General features: G+C 38.9%; 4 protein-coding genes across 10 annotated transcripts in view; 3 read left to right on the top strand and 1 right to left on the bottom strand.

The window, feature by feature from the left end:
- LOC109854480 (PITH domain-containing protein GA19395) overlaps positions 1 to 1,000 on the top strand; it is a 1,823-nt gene extending 823 nt beyond the window's left edge. For both annotated transcript variants that reach the window (XM_020427588.1, XM_020427587.1), the window contains exons 3-6: positions 84 to 127; positions 197 to 271; positions 355 to 459; positions 659 to 1,000. In XM_020427588.1, the coding sequence (XP_020283177.1) occupies positions 84 to 127; positions 197 to 271; positions 355 to 459; positions 659 to 869 (435 nt within the window). In that variant the 3' untranslated portion in view covers positions 870 to 1,000. The remainder of the gene's footprint in view (positions 1 to 83; positions 128 to 196; positions 272 to 354; positions 460 to 658) is intronic.
- A 79-nt stretch (positions 1,001 to 1,079) lies between these two features.
- On the bottom strand, positions 1,080 to 3,651 carry LOC109854481 (selT-like protein). Its single transcript, XM_020427589.1, has 4 exons — positions 3,385 to 3,651; positions 3,007 to 3,136; positions 1,527 to 1,716; positions 1,080 to 1,384 (listed from the first exon to the last, which is right to left on the bottom strand). Exons 1-4 carry the CDS (start codon positions 3,510 to 3,512, stop codon positions 1,257 to 1,259), a joined length of 576 nt encoding a protein of 191 aa, XP_020283178.1. The 5' UTR covers positions 3,513 to 3,651; the 3' UTR covers positions 1,080 to 1,256.
- Positions 3,652 to 4,677: 1,026 nt separating this feature from the next.
- On the top strand, positions 4,678 to 8,020 carry LOC109854467 (conserved oligomeric Golgi complex subunit 6). 3 transcript variants are annotated; one of them, XM_020427571.1, is made up of 9 exons: positions 4,678 to 5,039; positions 5,229 to 5,503; positions 5,606 to 5,750; positions 5,825 to 6,036; positions 6,125 to 6,348; positions 6,433 to 6,824; positions 6,902 to 7,063; positions 7,224 to 7,385; positions 7,469 to 8,017. In XM_020427571.1, the coding sequence occupies exons 1-9, from the start codon at positions 4,962 to 4,964 to the stop codon at positions 7,700 to 7,702; spliced, it is 1,884 nt and encodes a 627-aa protein (XP_020283160.1). In that variant the 5' UTR covers positions 4,678 to 4,961; the 3' UTR covers positions 7,703 to 8,017. The 3 variants fall into 3 exon arrangements, with proteins under 3 accessions (XP_020283160.1, XP_020283162.1, XP_020283161.1); XM_020427572.1 differs by having other exon boundaries at positions 4,969 to 5,039; positions 5,272 to 5,503; positions 7,469 to 8,020; XM_020427573.1 differs by lacking the exon at positions 7,469 to 8,017 and having other exon boundaries at positions 6,902 to 7,070; positions 7,224 to 7,366.
- A 194-nt stretch (positions 8,021 to 8,214) lies between these two features.
- The window catches only part of LOC109854483 (serine/threonine-protein kinase N), a 31,273-nt gene continuing 13,336 nt past the window's right edge, over positions 8,215 to 26,151 (top strand). The window contains exons 1-6 of one of the 4 annotated variants that reach the window (XM_020427595.1): positions 9,621 to 9,740; positions 11,762 to 11,978; positions 13,059 to 13,187; positions 14,788 to 14,989; positions 24,505 to 24,608; positions 25,919 to 26,126. In XM_020427595.1, coding sequence (XP_020283184.1) covers positions 11,865 to 11,978; positions 13,059 to 13,187; positions 14,788 to 14,989; positions 24,505 to 24,608; positions 25,919 to 26,126 — 757 coding nt within the window. In that variant the 5' untranslated portion in view covers positions 9,621 to 9,740; positions 11,762 to 11,864. Of the gene's footprint in view, positions 8,641 to 9,620; positions 9,741 to 11,092; positions 11,979 to 13,058; positions 13,188 to 14,787; positions 14,990 to 24,504; positions 24,609 to 25,918; positions 26,127 to 26,151 lie in introns of those variants that run through there. The other 3 variants (XM_020427593.1, XM_020427592.1, XM_020427594.1) reach the window with 3 other exon arrangements.

Genomic DNA, 26,151 nt, shown 5'->3' with positions numbered 1-26,151 from the left:
TATATAGTTAAAAGAACATAATGTGATTTTTTTAAGTAAAATTGCTATAAAATTACACATATTTATTTTATTTTATTTTTTAGTATGTTGAAAGTGATATAGATCCTGAACTTCTATTCAATATACCGTAAGTACTTAGATATTATTGTTATTTAAAAAAATTCTTATACATGGCATCTCTTTTTATTCTTTACAGTTTCACAGGCAATGTAAAATTAAAAGGTCTTATTATAATTGGAGATAATAATTACTTACCCAAAAAAGTAAAATTGTAAGTATAATTGTGGCCATAAGACCAACAATGTAGAACAAAAAGTAAAATAATGCTTTACTAATGTGAGTATATATTTATAGATACAAAAATCGGCCACACATGTTATTTGACCATGTAAATACTACTCCAGAAGAGGAATTTGAAGTAATTAGTGATCCATGTGGACACCATGAATATTCTTTGAAGTAATACACACACACACAAATCATATAATTTACTATACAGTATATTTATTGCATTTATAAGATTTATAGAATGTTTTATTTTTATAATTGTAATATAACTAGCAACATATGAATTACTTATTTGAGATGTTAAAATACGATGTAGATATATTAGAAATGTAAAACAATTTGAAACTCAGACACATGAATTCTATTACAGGCCAGTCAAGTTTTCATCGGTACAACATTTAAGTCTTTATTTCATTGGAGATAGAGACATGGAGCATATCAAGCTTTATTATATTGGTCTTAAAGGAGAATGGACTCCATTGCGCAGGCATGGTGTAACTATTTGTACTTATGAAGCACGACCTCTGATTAGTAATCATCCAAAACAGTTCACTGAAGTCAATAGAGAAATCATATCTTGATATTTTAATATCTTGAGTATCTATTATTTACAAGATCTCTGCTGTAAAGATAGAAAATGACTGGTCTAATATATATATACATATATATATATATATATAGAGAGTAGAAGATAATGTTACCGGGGGAAAAATTTTGGCAACATGCAAATATATTAATAAAAATCTTATAATAAGAAATTTTTGTAATATTTTTATTTCAATCACATCTTAGGTTCATAGTCTTCTTATTGGAATTGTTTCTATAATAAAATGTACAGTAAAGATCTTATACTTAGCAAGTATATTGTACATATTTTCATCACATTAGCAACTTCTTCCTGACTGATATAGAATTAAATTTATCGAATTTTTACATATATAAAATGAAATTGCATGTGTATGTTTTAATTATTGAAACTTAATTTTTCCTACATCCATTTCTGAGAACTGCATATCTAAGTGAAAATCGATTATTTGGAATAATTCAAGTGGCTGTGGTATCCTGCCAGTTTCAAGCTTTGACCAAACAGGAACATCTAAAAAAAATACACCACAAATGCAAAATTAAATATTCAATATAAATTATACAGTAGTATTATGCAGAATTTATATCCATTCTATCAATATATATATTTATATTTATTCTATCAATGAAGAATTTATATCTATTATACTTACCATTAAAATGTATTTCAAATGCACCTGACGAAATTAATTGTGCTTCTATGGCATTACAAGTGAAGAAAATCAGTACACATGAATAAAAGCGATTATTTATGCACCACTGCCATATTGGTGTCAAATTTAGCGGCAGTCCAATGTTAACTCCACTTACAATTAAAATCAGCACTACTATTTTTAATGTCCCCTAAATACATTTATTTAAAAATATTTTTAATGTTCTCTAAACGAGTTTATTTTTTAAAAATTTATTTAAAAATGAAATATTAAATGTGTAAATTAATTTGGTGCCTTCATGTTCACCTGCTCTTCTCTCTCATTTGTATTTTAAATCCAAAACTATTTCTCATCTTATGGCAGTTTTTAAAAAGAAACTATTTATAAAACGAATTGTATGACCAATACAAACTTACAAATCAGGTGTGTTTATAATGGCTAATGAAACACATATTAGGCACTACATCTTTGCGTTTCAGTTAAAAAAAAAATAATCCTGAAGCAGCTTGAATTTGTTTGGCTTTAAACAAGAATATAGTGAACCAAATATGTAAAAAGTAATTTTACATATAGGTTTAAAGAAAGAAATTTTGATTTATATGACGAGCTTCGATCCGATTAACCAAAGAAATTTAAGGACGTTGAATAAGAAGTTTGTGTTAGATAAAAATCAAACACAAAAACAGCTTGCAAAACAACCGTCTTTGTTTCAAAAAGAAATATTTTTTGCATCAAATTATTAACGAGAACAAAAGTGGATCTTGTATGATAACCCTAACCGAGGAAAATCATGAGATCTTAGACAACCATCAATTTTGACAGCAAAATTAAACATCCACGCCAAAAAAGTTTTGTCATGCATTTGGTGGAGTAAAGTTTTGTATTGTATGAAAATAATAACTATTAGAACCTGGCAAAACAATCACAGTTGATCGTTATAAGCAACACCTGATCAAGCAATGAGTTGGAGCACAAAAAGTCATAAGGAAAGAAAGGACAAAGGTAATTTTGCTTCATGACAATGTTTGACCTCATGTTGCAAAGCAGACAAAAGATATCATTTTTTTATCTCAGTTGGAAAGTCACACCCAGTGTATTTTCTAGACTTAGCTCCATCTGATTTTTATTTGTTCCAGCCTCTCCAGCATCATGCAGTCTAAAACTATATATCAAAGATATGAAGATCGAAGATGTGAAAATTGATGATTTCATTGAATCAAAACCGCCACATGTTTTCTGTGAAGAAATCCAATGATTGTCCAAAAAGTGAACTAAAGAACTATAGAAAATGATGAAGAATAATGAAGAATTATTTTGATACTTAATATTGTATTCATAATCCATAAATAAAGTTTGAAATGTGTCAAAAAAGACACTGAATTAATTTACACACTTAATATATGTAAAAAATAAATATATGTACTATATAAGTATGTACTACATAAAAAAAAATTGATTGAGAACAATGACATTTACTTACCAATACTTTTGCTATATACATATTATAACCTGGTGGATCAAAATTTTCTCCTTCGACTTGCAGTTCTGGATATTTTTCTTTAAGAATATTAACATATTGTTCAAATGCTTTTCTGTAGCCACACGAGTAGCTGTAATGCAACAGAAACCATAAATAAGTCTATCTTATCATATATGTACAATGATAACAAAATAATCCAAAGAAAAATAATAGTTTGTAAAATGATTTCAAAAAGAAGCCTAGCAAGTCTTTTTGTTAAGTCTATAAACAATGTATAATAGCAAACGATCGTTATGTATTCTATCCTATTATCTTATAGACAATTTTAAAGATTTACAACTGTTATATTTATCTGTAAAATCAACAAGCAGATCTTACCAATAAGAGAATCTTAAAATCGGTCCTGTTTTTGCGCCAATTTTGGTTAATGGCACTTCATCGCTATTCGCCTCTATACTATGCAACAGCAAGATTGTGAGAATACACAGTCGTATCAGCCACCGCATGTTTATTCTAATTCATTGAAACAGTCGCATCTATACATACAATCAATTATTAAATCAATCCAAACGCTGCTAAACGCATCAGACTACTGAGCGAATCGAGTAGCAAAGCGATGGTGGTGGCCATCGATGTTGGCTTGTACAGGACGTTACATATAGCGTCTTACCCTCTCTCGCGCGACAATTTATCGAATCACACAAATATCGATATGTCCTATTTACATCCCCTAATTTTTCTCAATTGCTTTAATAGAGCCAGACGACTACTATTAAATATAATTGACACCATTGAAATTCCAATTGCAATAATTTGAAATAAATCATATATTGTCGCGTTTACTTTAATTAAATAAAAATACTATTTTTATTCTGAATTTATATATATATATATATATGTGTGTGTGTATGTATATATATGTATATATATATAAGGTCTGGCCGAATAATATATACAAGCGGAAACGTGATTTTCTCACGAAAAAATAAGAGAAAAATATAGAAAAAAGTTTTTTTAATTTTCAACTTAGTTTTCAGGAAAATCGAGTTTGAAAATCCGTTGCGTACGTACGTTGTTACAGTTTGTCGAACGACGTACAACGCGCGTATCGAGTTTGCAAACAAATTTTCTCGAGAACACTAGGCCAAAATTAAAAAATTTTTATTTTATATTTCTTTTCCTTATTTTTTAATGAGGAATCACGTCGTGCTCGCTTGTACATATTGTTTGGACTCTGTATGTATATACATATATATACATGCGTATTATATTTGTGTTATATATTTGCGGTAATGTGCAAGTGGAAATACCAAATGAAATGTCATTGGCTATTTCTAGCACAGAATTGTATTGAATTGTGAAGCCTTGTTGCGTTCATATTCCTTCCAAAATAATTCGTGAAAAAAGAGATTTCTTTTTTACTTTCTTGGGAAGATATAACAAAATTCATAGTTTTATAACATTTTTTAAATTTTGTTTCAAATCAACAATCGTTTGTGATTGGTGCTTGTCTCTGTCAATCAGATTTATTTATTTTCCAAAATGTGATACGTCATGTTTTCTCATCTGTCATCAGATGCGTTTCAAAATTGATTGCCAGTACCAGAAACTTATAGTACATGTCACGCGAACTATTATTGACAGTAAATAAACTATTTTTCATTGATAGCATATAATGAAACGCAACCTTTACATTACGTGACTGTTGATCGTGACGTGTGATCACACGACTTGGCAAACATAGACATACACATGCTCTGGAACATCATTCTATTTTTCTTTTTCATTGAATGTAGATAAAGATAGAATGTTGCTTGGAAACATTTCTATAACGCTATGACCGGAGTATTGGTGTCGATTCAGGTTATGTGTTCAACGTAAACTTCAAGATCCACCTGTGGAGGCTGACGGCTCATTAAACAGAAAAAAAAAAAATCACAAAATTTACTTTCGCGATGAGTGAAAAAAACATCAACTCCGCTTTAGTGCGGAGAGTTAATAAACTGTTGGAATCCAGAGTAGAACACGATAAGGTGCGCATTATAAAATGAAACAATGGTGTATGAATTTTTCTTTTGGTAGTGAATTTTTTTTCTTGCAAAGAGTCACAAAAAAAATGAAATATTTTTTTATATACTACGTGATCTCGATAACCAATCAACTACGCGAAGTAAAAATAATATAATATGTATAATAATAGAGATTTTAATAACGTATTTTAGGATACATTGGAAGCTTTAAAGGAGCTGTCAACATTTTTCACAGAAAACACATTGAATTCTCGTCGAAACTTGCGCAGTAAAATAGAGAGAAGAAGTTTGGCAATAAACGAAGAATTTCTAGCTGCTTTTAAAGAAGTGAAGGCTTCTTTGGATGATGTTTATCAAGATGTTTTAGCAATGAACACTGCTGTGCAATCTATGACTAATCGTTTGCAAGTTACAAAAGCTCAAACGTCTCAACTCATAGAACAGACATCAAAACTTCAGAATGAGAGGTATGTCATAAATGTAATAAGTACAATAGCATAATAATTACAATAGTTGCAATAGCATAATAAATACAGTTGCAAAAAAACGTATGATTTTTTAATTTTCAGTCAAACATTGTCCATGCAACAGGAGGTTGCAAGTGCATTTATTAAAAACTTTCAACTTACTCCATCAGAACTAACTGTTCTGCATGGATCATCCAGAGAATCCCCTATAACGGAAGAGTTTTTTGCTGTAGTTAATAAAGTACAGGTAATACATTAAGTTATTTGTCATTGTTAGTGAACAATGGTTATAACTGTCATTGTAATTTTGTTGGAATCTAGGATATTCATGGTAAATGTAGAGTACTCATGCAATCTGGTTATCAGACATTGGCCTTGGATATAATGCAAAGAATGACATTATTGCAAGAAGCTGCGCTTGAAAGATTATATCGGTGGACGCAAACACAGTGCAAAAACATAGAAAATGAGTGTTTGGCACCGTTACTCATTAAAGCTATGAATAAGTTACAAGATAGACCAGTATTATTTAAGTAAGATGACTAAAAGTCAATTACAATTATTGTTTTCAAAGTGCAATATAGCTGTTTAAAATAATTTGATATTTTTGAATATTTTTAGATACATTCTAGATGAGTATTGTTCAGTTAGGAGAACTACTTTAGTGGGTTCTTTCATAGATGCGTTAACATTAGGCGAAGTTTTTGGTGGAACACCTAATCCTATAGAGATGCATGCTAACGATCCCAAGCGTTACGTTGGGGATATGCTTGCGTGGTTGCATCAAGTAATTCCTGTAGAGAAAGAAAACATTATCACCCTGGTGAAAGGCTGTGATAAAACAGGTACGCATAAATAGAAATCATTTGTCTTCCTTTCAAGTCGAATAGTGTTGAAATACTTGAATATATTCAATGTATTGTTTACAGATGTGTCGGATCAAGTAAAACAGGCGTTAAGTAACATTACAGAAGGATTGTGTCATCCTTTAAAATCAAGAATAGAACATGTCATAACTACAGAAGCACCAGCAACAGTATTATATTCAATTACAACGCTGATCAGATTTTATCGCGCTATCACTGAACAAGTTATACCTGACAGTGTTCTGGATCAGACACTGTTAGATTTATTAATCTTAAGCGAAAAAAGTTTTCTAAGCAGATTGCAGAGAGAAACGAGAATCGCTCTTGGCGAACGAGCAGAACCTCCTGGCAGCGATTTGGTTCCTGCTCCGTCTGTTTCTAGATTATTATCACTGTTGAATGAAATACTGTCTGTCGCTAGTATAGCTGAAGACAGGGAAAAAGACATGTTGCAGGTATATTCAGAAAAAAAAAATCATATTTCATTGCTGCGTACTATCTAAGTTACTACATATTATTTCATAATCGATAGATTGTATCGTGCATCATCGATCCACTACTTCAAGAAGTTAATGAAACAGCATCTCGATTGCCAACTGTAGATATGGCTGTTTATCTTCTCAATTGTATGCATCAAATACAATCGACATTAGCATTGTACGAGTATATGGATCAGAGATTAGAGAGGTTACAGGTGATTGGTTAGTTTTTATCTGAGTTAGACTCATTAGGACTGACATAATTTTAATACAGTAAACTCTTATGTTCAATTTTATTTGGGGGGGGGAGAGAGACACATACCTATAAAGTTTTATCATTTCTTGTATTGTAATGGAAACGATTATAATCTCAAGGCACAATCGGATGCTCAAATCGACACGCTTACATCGGAGCAAGCTAGTTCTTTGGTAGCGCATTTAAATCTAGGCTCGATTTACACTATTTTACAAGGACGCGAGCAGGGTCCGCTCTCATCCATACCTGGTATGGACGCTCTTAGTGTAAAAGAATTCACTGTAAGTGCGACTAAAAGTAAATTTATAAAACAAAAAACGATATGAATTGCGATATTAAAATATATATTAATCTATCTTTGCAGAATAAATTAGAAGCATTCCTGGTGATGCCAGATGTCTTGTTGCTGCCACAAATAAGTTTGTTGCAAAGCAATAATCATCGCACGATTACTCAGAAACGATCGTTTGAAGTAATCGGAGCTATATACAAGCAGTTATACGATGCCTGTCACGATCCGAAAAATTTATATCAAAATCCCAGCGGTCTGTTTTCTAGGTCGCCCGAGGAATTACTTCAAAAATTAATTTCTCAATAATTTACATATTTGTAAACTTCTGTCGTGTATTTTATGAATATAATATGTACATAATTAATAAATAATAATTAATCATGTTAGAGTAAATATCGGAGCATTTACATATACGAAATATATTTTCAAGTTGTCGAGATACAGTTCACGCAAATATAACTTATCTTTATATAATTAATAAGTTTTTTTTTAACAGTTCTTCTTTCCAGAATCTCCTCTAAAACGGATTCACATTCAACGGATGGACTAGAAAATTTCTATTTCTAATATTCAATAAATAATGCTGTAATTTTTTCTCCCATCGGGGAAGAAACGTCCGTTTCGCTGTGAACGCGGTCCAATTGATTTGTATTTAACATCTCGTGCCGCCGATAATCGCGATTGGCGAACGGTTCTGGAGCGCGGATGATAACGGATGCCGATTGGCTTCGCGGGTCGCGTCATTCGCGGCCGCGAAGGGCCAGTGCGCGCGGCGATTGGCCCGATGTTTTGAGTCAGTCGCCAGTCCGGTGCGGCGGAATGTGGTTGTGTTCGCATTTTGTTCGCGAACGTCGCGTCTTTCATTCATCCTGTCTGTGTAGTAGTGCGCGACTCACCGTGCGCGACGTCAGCGGCGACGGCTTCAGCCACTTTCAGTAGCGAGATCGTCGAATAAACGTTATCTCCCATCGATTATCGGTCTGCGCGTAAACGGAGATCATCGTGTTACACCTATTCGCGTACGCTAAAATGCGGCGCCGTACGGCGGCGAACACGGCGCCGACGCGACGCGCGCAATAAAAGTATAAATTTCGGCGTGCGATCAAACGCATCATGGACCACCTCTTGTCGGCTCGTCGACGCGCACAAAGGACGGATAGAAAGCAGCGACAGTAGTGAGTGAGTGAGTGGAAGAAGCGCGTACAGAGTGCGAGAGCAAGATGGCGGAATCGAGCTATTATCAGGTGAGTCTCTCGCCGCGACTCTCTCCCATCCACGCTCTCTTTGCGAACTAGCGCGCGTGCTCCGAACGAACGCGCGTTTATCCCAGACACGTCGGACGCCATAATCGAGCACTTCTCCTGGACACGATCCGCGTTACAGGACGTCCCGTCCCTGAACGCGTTCCCACCTTCACGCAGTCCTTGCTCGTTCGTTCGTGACGCACATGCACTTGTAGCCCCGAAAGGGGAAGCCCGCAGGGCTTTCCCATCCGATGACGGGGAGAGAATCAGCGCCGTTTTTATTTTTTATTTTTTTTTCGTTCGGATCACGACGAGAGCGAGCTCTCGGTCGCGGCAAACCAGGCGTGACGAGTCGTGCACACCTGATACGCATCCGATTTCTCACTCGCGGCTCCGACGGGTACCACCATCGACCGTCTGGGTTAATTGACTCCGCGTGCGATTTGCTGTTCACTTCCAGATTATCACGCTGTTACTTGTGTGCGAGCATAAATACAGAAAGAAAACACTCGGTTAACGAGGGTTAACCAACGTTGATGCAACCGTTGAGCACTCTGTTGCAAGGACTGTTTAGTTTAATTGACTCTGCTTAGCGGTTTTGCTCGTCTCCTAGATCACGCCTCTATTTACAGTGTAAGGCGGAAAACGAAATCAATCGTGATTACAAGTGTCTAAGCTTGTTCGATCAAGTTACGTCAGTTAATTTTTTTTTAATTAACTTCGTTAAAATTCTAGCGTGTACGTCGATAAATTTTTTTGTCGTTGAGTTTATACTTTTCGCGAAATCGAGAATTTCTTCTTTCGTCGATTGGAATCAATAAAAATAATGAAAAAAAAAAAACACTTGTATATATTCGCAGCATTCGAAAATTTCAGATTGTCTCGCGACGATACTGGTTTCGTAGGTTATTTCCGTTTGTACTGACGTACAGACAGAGAGAAGGTGAAGTCAGTTGGCGTTAATCGGCGTTGGTGTAACCGGTCCTCCCTGACTTTTCGCACCGGTCGGTTCCTGGTAACAACACCTGCTCTTTCGAGCAGTGTTTACCGACGAGAGGGATAAAAGCGATCCGCGAGGAACGTCTCGACTCGGTCGCGACGTAAGTGGATCATCGAGAAACTCGTGCAGAATCTACGACATGTTATGACGGCATGGCGAGCTATTACAAACCCAAGTCCGCTTAATGCGTCATCAGGAGGCCGTGGAATCGGTGCAACGAGAGACACCGGTTCTCGGTCGGACCGTTGTTTCGAACTTGAATACACACACACACACACACACATATATATATACAACTTCGAGTTCCATTATCGATAAAGGGCTCAACGCAAACCGACCGTCGACTCCGAGATTAGGATGCTTGACAACACTTCTTCAAATCCTACGATAAGTGGAATACCGAGACCGCGAAGACTGTGAGAATATCGTAGTGATGTTTCCTTCCTACTTTTTTTTTTTTTTTTTTGTAAATTTTTTTACCTGCGCATTTTTATGCTTTATAAATTTTAATTATTACGTAAAACGGCAGCTAGCAGTGCATATGTTGAATTTTATTTGAATTTCAAATGTGGTTGAGTGTTGTAAGAGTTTATTTTTGTAATAGATAAATAATTTTGAAGTGCTATCACACGCGGATATTGACGATTTTCTAAATTTGACGATGTGGCTCACACACGCGTATAATAGCTCGCCTGGGAGGCTCGCATCAGTAAAAACAATTCTCTGTCTTATAGTCGGGACAGAGCTCTCGCGCGCTCTTACATGAGTCAGAACTCTGGTGGTTTATAATTCTCGAATCCTCGCGCGGAAAAAAAAAAGTACGCGTTCGGGAGCGAAAAGGGATTCTGTGACGTCGCGCGACGACGTCTGTTGACCTCCTGGAATTGTTGTGCGCAAATGTTGTGGTGGAACGTGTGAAAATAGATCGTGCGTCACTGTGTTAGCTCGTGCACGCTTCGTGCATATTTTCCCTGCGGGCTTCTCGGGCGGCTCTAAATTAACATCCAGATGTACTTTCGTTCTCGAAGACGTTCAAAGTTTTCGTCGTGCTTCCTTCTCTTCTGGCAACACACGCGAACTGCGTAACTCACACACGTCGAATTGTTAATGAGATGTCGCGATTTTGCGTACAAGTGCAAACTGTTGATGCGAACATTTTACTAGTCACGCTGTTTGGATAGGTTTGACGCGTTTTTTTTTTTTTATTTTTTGCGTAATCTAGTCGACACAAACGTACAAGTGCATAAATATGCTGACGACGCAAATTGAATATATGTTGCTGAAAAAAATGAAGTAAATAAAAAATATACAGAAACTTATGAAAAATTGATTGATGTGCTTAACTTATTTAGTAAGTAAACACAAAATCGTCACAAAATATCTCTTAAATACGCAGAACAAGTTGCAACGGCAATGAGTTGCGTACTTTGCACAAAAAAAAAAAAAAATAATCGATTATTTTTGTCGCGATTGTTAGCCCCTCTTTTTTTTAATAACAAGTATCGTAAGAAAATGATAAGTACGAATTTTTGCAGTTGAATATCGCTGTTATCGGCATTCGCTGATAAGAGATAACGAACGTCAAAGCTTTCTCTTAGTCAGTTCTAATTTTCAAATTCGACGAAACGGTGACTCGTTCTTTGCGCATGAACAAGGTTGTTTTTTTTTTTGGTTTTTTTTTTTTTTTTTTTTTTTTGGTTTTTTACAGTTAGGTCGATGTGAAGGAACGATAGCGTGGAACACATAATTGTGGAAAATACAGAGAGTGCAGACGTGATATTGTAGATTTTTGCTGCAACAGGTGGTTGACATTTACCTGCCTCGCGCTGCCTGTGGCAGCTCTGTAGATTATCGCTCCGGTGTCAGCGCGATTACGACCGACAGAAATGAACAGAATGAACTGCTTCGCGTGCGATTAGCGATGCTTTAACAGACTCTTGCCTTTACATTTTTGTGCTTGGAATCCTTGAGCTGGATCCTCGCCCTTAAATCCAGTCTAATCGCACAGAAGGCGCTTCGTTTTGCTGAGCGCGGCCATTTCAGTAGCGATTAACCGCGTGGAAACGTTTGTTGCTCAATGTGAATTCTGATGACGTGTTACTGAACACTTACGATATGTAGCCTCGTGTTTCTCAACAAATGCGATGATGACGTGCTGAGCGAGGAAAATATTTTGGACAAAGTTTTGGACGCAAAAAACGTCGTTCCACACACGGAAGCGACAATGTCATTTATCAGTGTGGTGAGACGGGAGAAGAAATCGGGCGCGAGCAGATGCGTTCCGTTGATCAAAGAGACCAGTTCGAAGTATTTCCAGAGCTGCATCGCGCCGTGTGCGGTACGTGTGCCTCTCTTCAGAGAAAAGTATAATATTATTCGCGTAATATTATCATACTTATGTAGAAAATTAATTAGTCAAAAGCTGAACAAATTCTCCCCCGTATTGCCTGGCCGCTACAATTAATCGTCGCTTCTGGCACGTTAGTTTCGGAGTTGTTGAGACGACAATCGCGCAATTCATCGGTTGGATTTGAAGTGGGTTACCAACGCGCGCCCGTTATGGAAGCTAATCGAATACCCTTGAGTGTTTTCAATAGGCGAACTAATTGAATCGCCACGCGGATTGACACCCATTGACGTTCATTCACACAATAGACACGAATGTTGCTTTCGTGGTAGCATCGCGCCGCGAGATCCGCGATACAACGCGAGAGATCGATACTTTCCCCTTGTCGCGTTTCTGTGTTTGGCCTAGGAGTCTATATCCGTATTTCACAGAGTAGGCCGCGGCACGGTGCGTTGCATATCCGCGCCGCGTACACCGCACGATTTCCGGTTGTATTTTCCACGATGTTTTCTCGGCACACTCGGCTTCTCGACAATATATATCCGATATTTACGGTGCGATTTCCGGTTCGTCTTGTTGTCTTAACCCTGGCGCGCGCTGACGCGCAAGCAAGATCGCGTTGCGATTGTTGTTATGTGCCGGGAGGTTTTTTTTTTTTTTAAACGCGAGCTCGCTTCTAACATTTACGAAAAGCGATCGATTCGCGCGGAAGACTAAAACAATAGAGTGTTTGATCATTGATAACGTAATAAATTTTGCTCGGTTTATTTGGAACGGAAATAGAGAAATAATTCAACAACAGAGATCTCATGCAGCATGTCTTTTTCTCTCTTTCTCTCTCTTTCTCTCTCTCTCTCTCTCTCTCTCTCTCTCTCTCTCTCTTTCTCTTTAGTGCGTAGAACAGGAAGTGACTCGTAGAACAAGAGAACAGTTTTTTAAATGTTTATTTAGAGAATGATTAATCGCGCAATTCGCTCTTTCTCTTTTATCGTTCGTTCCTTGCCAAAGTTCACTCGCAAAGTCCACTCGCAATCGTCAATAACGCAGAATCGAACTTGGAATCTGTTTCAGGGCGATTACATCAGACACCCGGTTCTTTACGAACTGTCAAGCAAATATGGAGTGGCCGGCAGTGACCAGGTGCCTTTACCGGCTCGTCTCGACGTGCTACGGGAGCATATACGTCGAGAAATACGCAAGGTATGTCGAGTTTCGCTTATCCGCCAAACAACGGAGCTTCCACGAAGCTCTTCTTCGTCCGAGTACGTACGCGGTAGCGCTAGTCAGCACTTTGCATCTTTTGTTGTCTCTTTCCTTTCTCTCTTTCTTTCAAATCTAACATGTTTTTCTACTTTGATACAAAGACAATTCCTCCTTGCTCAAACTTTGTATTCTTTCTACCTGATGTTTTTTTTTTTTTTTTTTTTTTAACTTGAATTACAAGACACACAATTTCGTACAACTCACGCTAGATAATGGAACAAGCGGAGAGAAAATTTCGATCAACAATTTGATTTGTTTTTCTTTCAACTTGAATAATGGATAGATTTATCGAGAGACGCGGTTAACAATCCACCATACCAAGGTGAAGAAAGATATAGAACGTATTCTTTGTAAGATCTTTATAAACTTCAATTTGGACTGATTCCATAATCGATTTGAGAAGTAGATTTTGCAACGATCTCGCGATATATATCTCGAGAGACTTGCAAGACTGTGGGAAACTTTTCGCCGACTTAATCGTCTGCGCGCGATTAAAGTTTTTCGCGCGTGTGCTCGCGCGCATCTTATAAACGTTTGTGCATCTCTCGCAATAAGCGATCGATGATCTATGGTTTCCAGACGCGCCGACCGCGTGTTCTAAATCACGCTGTGTGCGAATGGAAACTTGAGGGTGGTCCGAGAAACATTTCTGCGACTCGCGTAGAAACGAGTTTCGTGTCCGCTATACGGCGATACACAACTCTCTTTCTCATTTTCTCTCTCTCTTTTCTTTCCTTCTCCTTTCTCTTGTTCCATCTCTCGGTACTTACTAAACGCCTTTACGAGACAACTCGTACGTAGTCTAACCGGTGCCTACTCTGCTAATAGGTCCGCTGCGAAACAGAGCCGTGTCTAATAATATATAATACGATTGGTTTCTTAACGCGTCGCATTTTCATAAATGCTTGTTGCCGGAGCATTTTACTGCAAACGGTGAGTCAATTGCCGACGTCAATTGCAGCGCGGAAATGGGATGCAAATACATAAACGTCTCAGAAGTCGAGCAATTTTTCACGCTATACACATGCGATAGCAGTTTTTTTTACTCTCTCTCTCTCTATATATCTTTTTATTGAATAACATATCTTTTTCTGCAACAATTTCATCTTTTTACAAACAACTCTCTATTTTGTTCTACTCGATATATTTTAATACAAAGAGTCGGAGAGATCGTGTGTCTCACGCACAAAGTGTGTCTTAAATTTAGAAATTGAAAATCCTGTCCGCGTTGATTCGTTGCGAAAATACACGGCGATTACGCAACGTCTGTTAATGGAATACCGAGGGATATACCAAAGGGTATTATTGGGCACGTGTGTTATTTTACGTCTCATTTGCTATACGAAGGAGCGGCGCGATCGGACGGTTGATGCGCTTTAAGCGAGCCGGTCTCTCGTAATAAACGTTATGCAGTTAAATTCCGCGAAAACAAAGTTCCGAACTTTTGTGCGAGACGACTTCGGCGCCGAAACTGTTCGGCTTTTGGACTCACGGAATTCGCGCGAATTTTACGAATTTTTGGTTTCTTTTTTTGCAGGAGCTGAAAATAAAGGCCGGCGCGGAGAAGCTGAGAGAGGTCGCGACCGATCGCAAGTCGCTTTCTGATGTTGCAACGATCGTGAAGAAGGCGAACAGCAAGCTGAACGAGCTCCAGGCGGAGCTCCAGCAGCTCGAGAGTCAAATTATACTTACGCAGGGCCAACCTCAATCGCCACAACAGAATCACTCCAACGGTCAAGGTTGGTTAAAAAAAAAAAAAAAAAACGAAGCCAGAGCGCACGGCTTCGAGATATCATCTTTGTTTTAAGTCTCGACGTAGCATTGACCGTGCGAGAATAAAGCGATCCGCTACGCGCGATCTTAAACGAGTTTTATGAACGTTGCGCGCATTACGCGTAATATATCGATCAGCCACTGTCTTCGATATCGCTGTTAATCGTAGAAAATAGGTTGGCGCAAAAGAGCGAGAAACTGGCATTAGTCACGGTATTTTAACGAGCGTGCTGAAAGAAATGAATTATTGTATCACCCACGTAATTACACACACACACAGACATATACGAGAGATAATTGCAAGCAATTAAAACGTGCTTCGGAGTGACTATTTTAGTGATCGAGGCGCGCGCGATCGAAATAGGTAAAAAAGTGTATCGCATATTCGCGCGATTTTTTCTAATTCCACGAAAATGTTCCCGATACACACGAAATAATTTCGTTCACGCGCGAGAGTTATAGATTTACGTATCGATACATTGCGGTAATAGTTAATGTTCCGGCGCGCAGCTCCCTACCGCGTTAACGATCGTTCTGTGTCGTTAACGAGGAGGCACTTAATAACTCCACCCGCTAACGAAGCGTCGAGACGACGACGACGACGACGACTTCTTCGGAGCCTATAAAGCTCGTCCGAGCATGATCACTAGCTTTGCCTTACGTTGTATCATTAGCGCTGACAAATCGAGCGTATCACGCAGTGATGTCTCTGAGTCATCGATCGATATATCGTTCGCGCTAGATACGAACCCAAATATCTCGGCTCGGGAGAGACAAAACGGTCGGTGCGATAAAAATAACAGAGAACTCCGTATAGACAACATCCAATTGGCCGAGTGAGTTCGAACAAACAAGAATTAATGAGATAAATATGACTAGGGTCGTTTATAATTTTTATGTTTACACGTTGATCAATCAACTCATAAAGTGATGTGCCAAAAGGGCGGGGCTCTGTTACAACAATCCCGATATTGAAATAACTCTGTCATTCCACAATGACGTCGATTCACGCGTACGTTGCACATAGCCTTCGCGTGCGATTCGAATCTAGCTTGTACATGCACGCGACGTTTAAAAACGACGTTCAATTCCACGCAGCTCGCGAGCCGCTACCAGTTTTGACGCGCGCGACGAAGGGCAATTATCGTTCGCCGCGTCTGGATATGCCGAGACTCTTTTTCTCTCTGCTCTCTCAGCGCAAAATTCTCTTCTGTTCGTGCCGCGAAACAAATTAGAAACGATTAATAAAATTCTTCCGTAATCGTGGGTCGTGGCTCTCTCTCTCTCTCTCTCGGTGGTATCACATTCCTTTAAATTTCACACGCGCGTCTGATTTTATAATATAAATCTAATAAACGTGTTATTTTTTATATATACAGGGTGTCCCAGAATGGCCGTACAATCTCTCGTAGGCAGGTAGAAGGAGTAAAACTGAGTCAAAAAGTCTTATACCATTTTGCTAGATTTGCAATAGTTACTGAGATTTTAATTAACAAAGATCCGCGAATAAGCGTGCATCNACAGCCCGGCGCGCTTCACACAATTACATTTTAATAAGTATATGTTATAGTATATGCTGTTATATTAGCTCCTCCCATATGTCGCTATGGGTAACACTGTTAGCGCGCGAAGCGCGGCGGGCAGTCTTACGCGCGTAAGACAGCCCGATACACGCTTATTCGCGGATCTTTGTTAATTAAAATCTCAGTAACTATTGCGAATCTAGCAAAATGGTATAAGACTTTTCGATTCAGTTTTACTCCTTCTACCTGCCTACGAGAGATTGTACGGCCATTCTGGGACACCCTGTATATATATTTAACGCTGCGATATTACTGTGCGCGCACGCACACACACTTCGACATAATAGCGTTGGATGCTATCTTCAGACGGATTCAAAAGATTGTACATTGCGAATCGGGAGAAAAGTTGCCTACGCTTCGCTTTGAGCTTTCAGCTTAACTCAGCGTTTTACACACGATCGCCTATGTTAATTAACAGGCTAATCTAGCGTTTTACTGCGGAGCAAAACACGTTTTGACTCTTGAAGAACGTTTTTTCGCTGTTACGAGTGGCTACTTCGTTATGCCCTGCGTGAGATACGTTTGTACAGAGGAACTACAGTCTTGCGCTCGCTTTGAATTGACGGTAAGTGGTGGCGGCTATTTATACCTCGGATCCCGACGTTCTATCCACTCCAGTTAAGTCAGTTATCATTGTATTCAGTCTTGGGAGTAGCTAGGCAACTTGCCTTTCGGAGGGAAGGAGGATTTCATTTCAATTTCCCCTTTAAACAATTCAATGCACCGCCAAGATTCAATGCACCGACTAGAGTTATTGCAATAAATTCTTTAAAAGAAATTTGCCTTGAAACTCATCGAAGAACAAATTCTTATCGATTCATTCATCGCGTTATCTTCTGTAAGAGTTGAATTTGATCGAGATGAAACGGGTTTGTGCGCGATTTAATTGGCGATTCACCATGTATACGAGGCGGTACAGTTTCGGAATCGAGAGAAAGTTCACGATCCTCTTTCCTCTTCGGCCGTCCCGCGAGGATGGCGAAGGTGCAACGCAGACGCCGCTGATGACGACGACGCTCTCGTTCACTTTCCAGCTCCGCTAAGGCGCGAGACGCGCTCTCTCTCTCTTTCTCTCTCTCTCTCTCTCTCGCACTGTGCGCGCGACGGCGAAAACTTTTATACACACACAACGACGCGAGACGATCGAGAGCGCGCGTTACGAAGAGAGGCGATCGGGATCGTTGCGATCGCAAGGAGTACCGTTACACATGCGTACGTAGAGGCCCCGAAGCTCTCCCGACCATCTCTCGGACCACCTCGCGTTCTTTGCCGTATATCGAGATCGCGTTACGGCCGAACCGAACCCACGCTTTCGCATTCCATCGTCGGCGCTCTCTCGGGGGAAACCTCTCTCCGGTCCTCCTACCCCCGCGAGTCCGAACTTTATGGACTACCTGTCCGGACCGTTCCTCTCGGACCCGATTTAAGATCCCGCGACAGCCGAAATCGCGCTTCAGAGGCATAAAACTCGGTAAAATTTCACGGAGAAATTTATTACCACGGAGATGCTGTGCGATGTTTACAATACATTTGCCAGCGGGTTTTTGTTTTTGATTGCGAATTGATATTTACGACAGAGATAAAACAAATCAAAAATCGTCGATGATGTATGTAAACAAAATTTTATTAAAAATTTCTGCGGTGGGAAATATTGTTGCTCCATTTCGCCGTTTATCTTACCGCGGGGAAAGCCCCGATGAATCACGATTCGGCGCTATTCAGCCGCGGAAATTCCGCTACATCTTATGAGGAGACCGATTAATAAGCCCACTGGCTGCACGATATGCACCGCACGAATTCACGAAGTGCAATTTTATCGAACGTGCACAACGTGCATGCAAACAGTTAACGGAACCGGATATTTGCGAGTTAATAAATTTTAAATAGCCGCATAGTTTGCAACTATATGTAAATAAGTCACTTCTGTTCTATATCGATTAAAGCAGGTGATATAATACTGGAATGTGACGTTAATTTAAAGTTCGTCTTTGCGACTGAAATGTTTGCGGTTCGCGAAAAAAAATAGCGTTTCTGAGTTAAATTATTCGTCAACGACGTAGTAATAATAACGCAAAAGGTCAATCGCCGAAACATGTTTGATTTATAAGAATGATTCACACATACACATACACACACAAAATATATGCATACCGTTAAAATCGTACGTTCCGTCTACGCACAGCACAACTTGATACAGCAGACCTAATATAATTTCATACGTTCTATAAGGCCTGCTGCCCCTCCGGATGCACGTAATGCCGCACCGCATTCGTGCGCAGTATAGCGCATTGCGCTTCCGTATAACTGGAGCGACGAGAGTTCTGGGTTCGTTATCGGATCTCATCAGCGCTCATAAAACTTCTTAATCGAGCCGGAGGTTGTGTTCAGGTGCTTCTTTTTCGCCTCATACCACTTGATACACCACCCGCGATCTTTATTGCGCGCTCCAGAGATCGTTTACGATCTCGATGTTTGTTCTTTTGTCGTGTCATTCTACACGTGCGTGCAACGACCTGTTCGCTACAGTGATTACGTCACGCCAGAAGTATATTGACCACAACAAAAAAAAATCTGAAAATTCAAAAGACTTTTAGAATTCTCTCTTATTTTCTATTTGACACGTATCACTTCCGAGAGACGTTATCACACACACGATAAAACCTTGGCGATATATTCTATCTATATTGCGTAACTCTCCTTTCTCGAGATATCACGAACAAATAAACTAAATTGATAAAACCTCAATATAAGCTATAAGATACGAACATCTTGTCCCGTCTGTCGTACATACATAGAATATATTGACGTCGTTTATATAAACTTTCCTCTCGCTTGCACTACGGTTGCGCTCTCGCTTGCAAAGCGCGCTCACCGTGGATGACAATTGACGCCTACGATCATTCAATAACTGCAGATAACCGATAGGTTCCGGTAGCTTGTATCAACCGTCAAGGATACGACGACGTGCAGCAAACGAGCGGAATCTCTCTCTGAACACCGTTTTCCCAAATAATTATCTAATTCATCTTCGTATCCCGTCTCGGGATAAAAGTGCTCTCATTGACGGCGTGCACATGTGAGCACGCATGCATCGTTCGCGATGCCGCATTACTCGAACGGATTTTAAGTGATTTTTGCCGGCATAACGGGCCGTGTTATGACTTTTTTAAAGTTGCACTTTCTATCGGACCGGTATCTCGCCGCGATTTTCCCGATCGCTTTAACCGGTGGCTCTATGCTAATAACTTAACTGCTACTTTGCCGAACGCCCGGGGTAACGCACCATAAGTTTTTCGAGGCGTATGCTAATATCTCGCTACGCTTTTGCCGTTTATGCAAATCATCGCCTCAGGTGTGTTTATAGCAAAATTTGTCCGATGCGCAATAAAAAAAAAAAAAACGATGCTGCCTCGCACCAAAGTTGACCAAAGCGCCGAAATAGTTCTCTTTTGAAGTCGTTACAAGGTGTTAAATCTCTTTCTGACGCACCATACAATTTGAGATACGATTGTTAATTCTTATTACATATTAAAGATGTATAAATTAATTCAGTGCCTATTCACCCACTCTTTTGTATTTCAAATTAAAAAAAAAAATACTTTCCTATCTTATAATAGTTTTAAAAAGAAATCATTTATTTTGTAAAACTTCAAACAACTTAACTGTATGACCGATGTAAACTTAAAAATATCAATTTGCGTTCACGATAGCTAATGCAACAAGACGCATATCAGGCACCGCATTGTTTTTGCGTTTGAGTTAAAGAAAAATAAAGCAATTTTCGAATGATTTTTTCTGCCCTAGGCAAAGTTCCACAAAATATGTAAAAAGTGATTCTAAAGATTCTAAAAAAGAAAAGTTTGATTTGTGAATGACGAACACCTCAGTCCAGTCATTCGAAGAAATTTGAAGACATCGAGTTGCGGAAGCTGTTAGATCAAACACAAACACAAAAAGAACTTGCGAAGCAGCTTGGAATGATTCAAAGAAACTGTTAGCTTTACATCTGAAACACAAATGAATAAAATATAAAAAGAAAAACAACACACACAAGTTTCGCATGTTCTCAATGAAGTGACAATAAAGTGAGGCGTTGCGATGTGTCGTGAAGAAATGACAAAACACGGTTAATAACGCTTTATATTTTGCCAAAAGATTTCAGTTTCTATGAAATCAGATAAATAGATAATTCGATTTTTCTATTGAGAATTGCGAATGAATTTGAATATGTGCCAGAGATGCATAAGCGATGTGAGAAAATTATTCGGAAAATTCTGTCTTCACACGTTGCACAGTCGCGTTGCACGTCGTCCGTAATGTGATGCAATCGTTTAGTTGCAAACAACGAGATTGCCAGGAACGGACGCGCTCGCAAGCGTATTCGATATATGCATTATGTTGTGAGTTGGTCTATTATAGATGTATAAATAAAGCGCTTTGAGATTCGCCTCCTCGTGGAGAGTGTGTTGCGGTAATTATTTTAATCAATGCCGTAATAAGGATGTGGCAGACAACCATCACACACGAACAATCGCGTCTTACATGCATTTAACGAACTGCACAAGAGCTTCTCTCCCCTTTGATGCGTTCATGCTTTATGAACGTATCGCTAACTCACGCTCGTGTAGCGACGGAACAGCTTCGATGCGAGCGAAGTTTATGAATGGGGAGAGGAGAAGAAGATTCTCTTTCTCTCTCTTTTTGGCGCACGCCTCTTGGCGCAACGATATTGCAGCGCGATGCATATTGCGGTTACGATATGTGTAACCACTGAGAGACGTACAATTTGCCCTGTGATAATATTTTAGTTCACGATTTTTCACATTAAAAGAAGATTTAAAGAAGAGAAAAGAATTTATATGGTGTGTTATTTTTGTCTAAGATATTTTTCAGAATGTACAATCAAAGGAGCAGTGTAAACCGTTCGGAAATACGAAACTAACAACCACACCTGGGTTACACGTTTGTCTCGATAGTCGGGGCGTGTTTTGCATAACTATCGGTACCACTTCACGTGCAAGCAGTCGCCGCCGTTGCCCTTTTTCTCCTTTCGCCGCAAACAAGAAGAGAAAGAGAGCAATTATCCGGCCGCTCTTCGAGAGTGCACGCGCTTTTCTTCCGAAAGGGTTGCGTGCGCACTCATTCGAGTCGTTGAACCGCGGCGAAAGTGGCGGCGAATAGCCGCAGTCACCTTGTGCATCCTGGCACAACCCTTCCGTTTTTCTTCCTTCTATTTCTTTCCTTTTCCCCTTTCAATATACATGTATACATACACGAGCGCATCGGTAAACTGTTTCGCGGGAAGGGATGGCGAGAAGGATATGTTATATATACCAGACCTCTGCGGATGAAAGAGAAACAGGAATGTACGCAAGGGCGATGCCTAGCAGTGGTATCAAAAACAAGGAAGGCCTTTGTCGCCGGTCTCCGTATATGCATCGGCGGTTTACAAGGGCAGAAACGCCAGAATATAATGGGGCACGTGTTCGGTCGGTCTGCGCTAATGACACGGTTTCGCGTAGCTCTCGATGCCGCATTGTGTTCCCGCAAACTCTTTTACACCGCCGTTTTCGTCGCATTGAAGGCCTGGCGCATGTTTGCTATTCGCGCGGCGAGACTCGATTCTTCGATTTCTCTCTATGTTCCTTGTTATATGCTCGCGGGCAATAATAATAGCCGTTCCGCGATTGTCCGAGAGAAAATGGAGTCAACATTAATGAAGATCGATGAGATTGCTAAGCGATGTGTTTTTACGTCGTTACGAGAGATCATAAAATAATAATAATTGAATTCTCATTACCTCGCGTGTCTCGACGAGTTCATCGCTTGATAATAAATCTTATAAAATATGAAGCACACAAGTTGAGAGATCACATCACATTAGAAAATAAATACTATGCGGTAAGTTTTTTTATCTACTCTATAGCATACGAGGAATGATTGATTGATAAGTACGCGAAGTGACGCATACTATATACATATAGCAACGATAGTATCGCATTGTCGTTGATAAGTTTATCCTTCGAAAAAACAAATGTCAAACATTAGCTTGTTATCGCACATAAATGTTTGTGTAAGCAGCTCCACGAAGTAGACACTTCGAAGTAGACAACTTTTTTAGTAATTTGGTGACAATACCAGCTCACACTTCAACTACTGCAACGTCTAAAATTCACAAGTTGGAATTGACATGTCTTATGTTATAAGTGAACGTAAAATAACATCACGAATATTAGACGCTGTTCGCGCCGGCTGACTAAGACGTTCACGCGATTTTTAAATGGCAACGACACATTTTGGCGGTACAATTTTGGGATTTTAAATGTCGTAAAAAAAAAAAAAAAATCGAATATCTGCTCGTTCTCCCTCGCCTCGCCTTATTTGTACTCGTCGATATGCTCTCATGTGCATAGACGCGTGTGTGCACAAAGTTCCGTCCGTTCGTTCATTGGCGTCGAACGGGTAGGTACTACGCGTCGTTTATCGCGGTGCGCGTGTGTGCGCACGGGAAAATCGTGGAACCGTGGCATGCACGTGTTTACGGTCGCTTCCCGTGCGTTCAGGTATATACGGGGCGCATAATGGGGCATACTTGAATGGAGGAAAAAGTGCTCCACATCGCGGCTCTAACAAGCTAAATTCGCGTGCGCGCCGCGGTCACATGCAACGATGTGCGCATAGACAAATATAAACGACCGACATAAATTGCTCCCGTCTCGAAAAATCGCGCAATTAACCGCAATAGCGGAGACGCGTTATCTCACAGCGGGAACAAAACTCCCAATTATTCGCGGGACATTGACATTATTTTCGTTAGATTTGTTTTCATAAAAAATTGTTAAATTTTACATACGATTGGAATATGAGCAATGATCTTATACACAAGCGTTTTCTTCAAACGGAAAACTTCAATTACGAAAGCATTAGAGCTGCTGTGTGTTATTAAAATATAAGCAAAAAGATAACGATGGTTACGTAAGGCACATTGATTAATGTAATTGCTGGAAGTTCCGGCGGGTGCGGAAATAACGCTCGTAATTATGATTCGCGTTTCCCACACACTGTTCCGGTGCGAATTAAACGCTCTGTGTGTGTGTGTGTACAGTATATATACATAATATTTTACACAATATTAATACCACAGTACATATATACATAGCATTTTATATATTATTGTTTATTAAAATGCATAGATACATATGTATGTATATATATGTATATATACATATGTGCTCATAAAATTGTGGTTTAAAGTTTATATTTGCATATAACTATTTTACTACGTCGTTTGACGTGAGAGAATCGCGCGTCTCGCGATTGTTAGATACACTATTTGCATTATCTCTCCCGAAGACGTTTTACGACAGGACAAGCTGCGCGAGCGCGAGCCTAATGGAAAGGAAGCAATGGGAAATTCATAACGGTGCGTTCCTGAAACAAACCGGAACATCACTTTTTTTTTTCCACACTCCTTGTATACTTAGTGACGCGGCTTTGAATACACGTGGGAGTCGGAACATCTTTAACATGTCAGCACCGAGTTATGTGGAAAGTAGGATCTTAAGCGTACTACATTATCTCGCTATCGAATCGGAGATCGCGAGATATGAAAACGCTGCACGTGTTTGAGTTCGCAGTGGTATTGCGTTTATGTTAATGTGGAAAATTGTACACGTAATGCATGAAGAAAAAATAGCCTTGCGGGCGTGCAAGAAAGTCGAGCGAGGAATGCGCGATAGAGAAAACTAATTTTAAAGACGGGGCGCACGCTTCTCCGCGTATTTTTGTCGTTTGATGTGGGCGAAATGTTTGTCGTTCTTCGACATCTTGCCGATGTATATTAGTAGATCATATTTTGAATTTCTTTCGTTTTGCGAACGCGCCTATTTTTGTTTCAGACACGCCTCTGTCACCGATGGGGCCTTCGTCGCCGAGTCAGGAAGGTTTATTCACGGATCTTCGACTTCTGTCCTTGGAGAAGCAGCTCAATATCGAACTGAAGGTAAGGTAACTGCCGCTTTCAACGATACTTCGGAATATTTTAAAGTTCATGTATAGATAATTTCAAGCTTCTCGCTCGACGTTTGCGTGATATTATCACATTGGCATCAAATAATCGCGTTATCAAGATTTTTGTATAGTAGTTATAATACTTATATCAGAAGATTACCGATAACGCGGTAGTTCTTTTTTACTTATACTTGTATCTCGCAAATTTTTACAACATATACAGTAAAAAAAAAAATGTTAATTTTTGACATCTTTTACACGTCCCGGGAGATTTACTCTAAATGTTAAATTAAATTAACTCATTTGTTATGTGTTACTTGTTGACAACTAAGTAATATTGGCACAATACATTTATATTTGTTATTTTGACGCTATATTTTGACACTATTTAAGTGTGGTGTAAAAATAACATAAAATAATGAAAAATTAAATGAAAGAGTAGTTACAATTATAACTCGTAAGAATGTACTTTAGAAGAACATTTATTTTTTGTATTATATTAACACGTGATAATAATTATTTTAACTTTGTAGTAAATTTGATTATTTTGCGTATCAAAGCTTATGATTATTTTAAGATTTATTTTAATTTCTCTTAAAATGTTGAATTGACTTTGGAACATATAGATTATAATTGAAATAATTGCGTTAAAAGCGCTCAAAATAATATTTCATTTTCAAATGATACACTAAATGTTAAGTTATGAAGTTGACATAAATCTAACACATGAAAACGTTACAAAAATAAGTAACATCAGTTGTATGTTAATGTTACATTGAGGTAATAATTAAGACGAGGTAAATTTAACATATGGACGCATAAGATGTTTCACTGTGTATTCGAAAATAAATTTGTTTAACGCTTTCCGAATGATTACACATAGACATTTGGTAGTAGTAGTCTCTCTTTCACTTTTCTTGTATCAGTCTTGCGTGAGTCAGCGCAATGAGTCGTTTGCAGTTTTTCCTCTACTAAAAATAATATATCTCGTTGCATCACGTGATGTATTATAATAATTAGAGTAACGCGTTCAAATCTTTCCAATTATTACGTGTTAATGCACAGAACAAAACCAAATATAATTATTACAGTTATTTCACAGATCAATTCTACAGATCTACAGTTATCTTTTTACGTTTCTGTTTTTTTTTTTTTTTTTTTTTTTAATAACAGTGTTAACTTTTTATATGCGCGCTCTTTGAGCGCGTATGTTAAATTGGAAAGTTGCAATGCGCTGACGCACGCGCGTCATTTCATTTAATAAAGATTTCAATAGAAAATGTATATTTGTATTTCAAACAGGTTAAGCAGGGTGCTGAAAATATGATACAGAGTTTAACGAGCGGCCATCGTGACAAAAAATTGCTACAGGAGGCTCAACAAATGCTGGACGATTCCCGCGCCAAAATCGAGTTCCTACGCATGCGGATTATGAAGGTAAAACAGGCGCGGCAGCAGCAGCAGCGAGGTGATGCGCCACCACCGAATGGCGAAGCAACTAGCAACAAAGGTACACATATATCTCAGTTGTTATT

The sequence above is a fragment of the Pseudomyrmex gracilis genome, unplaced genomic scaffold, assembly GCF_002006095.1.
Source record: "Pseudomyrmex gracilis isolate BER0280 unplaced genomic scaffold, ASM200609v1 scaffold_67, whole genome shotgun sequence".
Classification (NCBI taxonomy): Eukaryota; Metazoa; Arthropoda; class Insecta; order Hymenoptera; family Formicidae; genus Pseudomyrmex; species Pseudomyrmex gracilis.
This window is presented reverse-complemented; position numbering and strand designations above follow the sequence as displayed.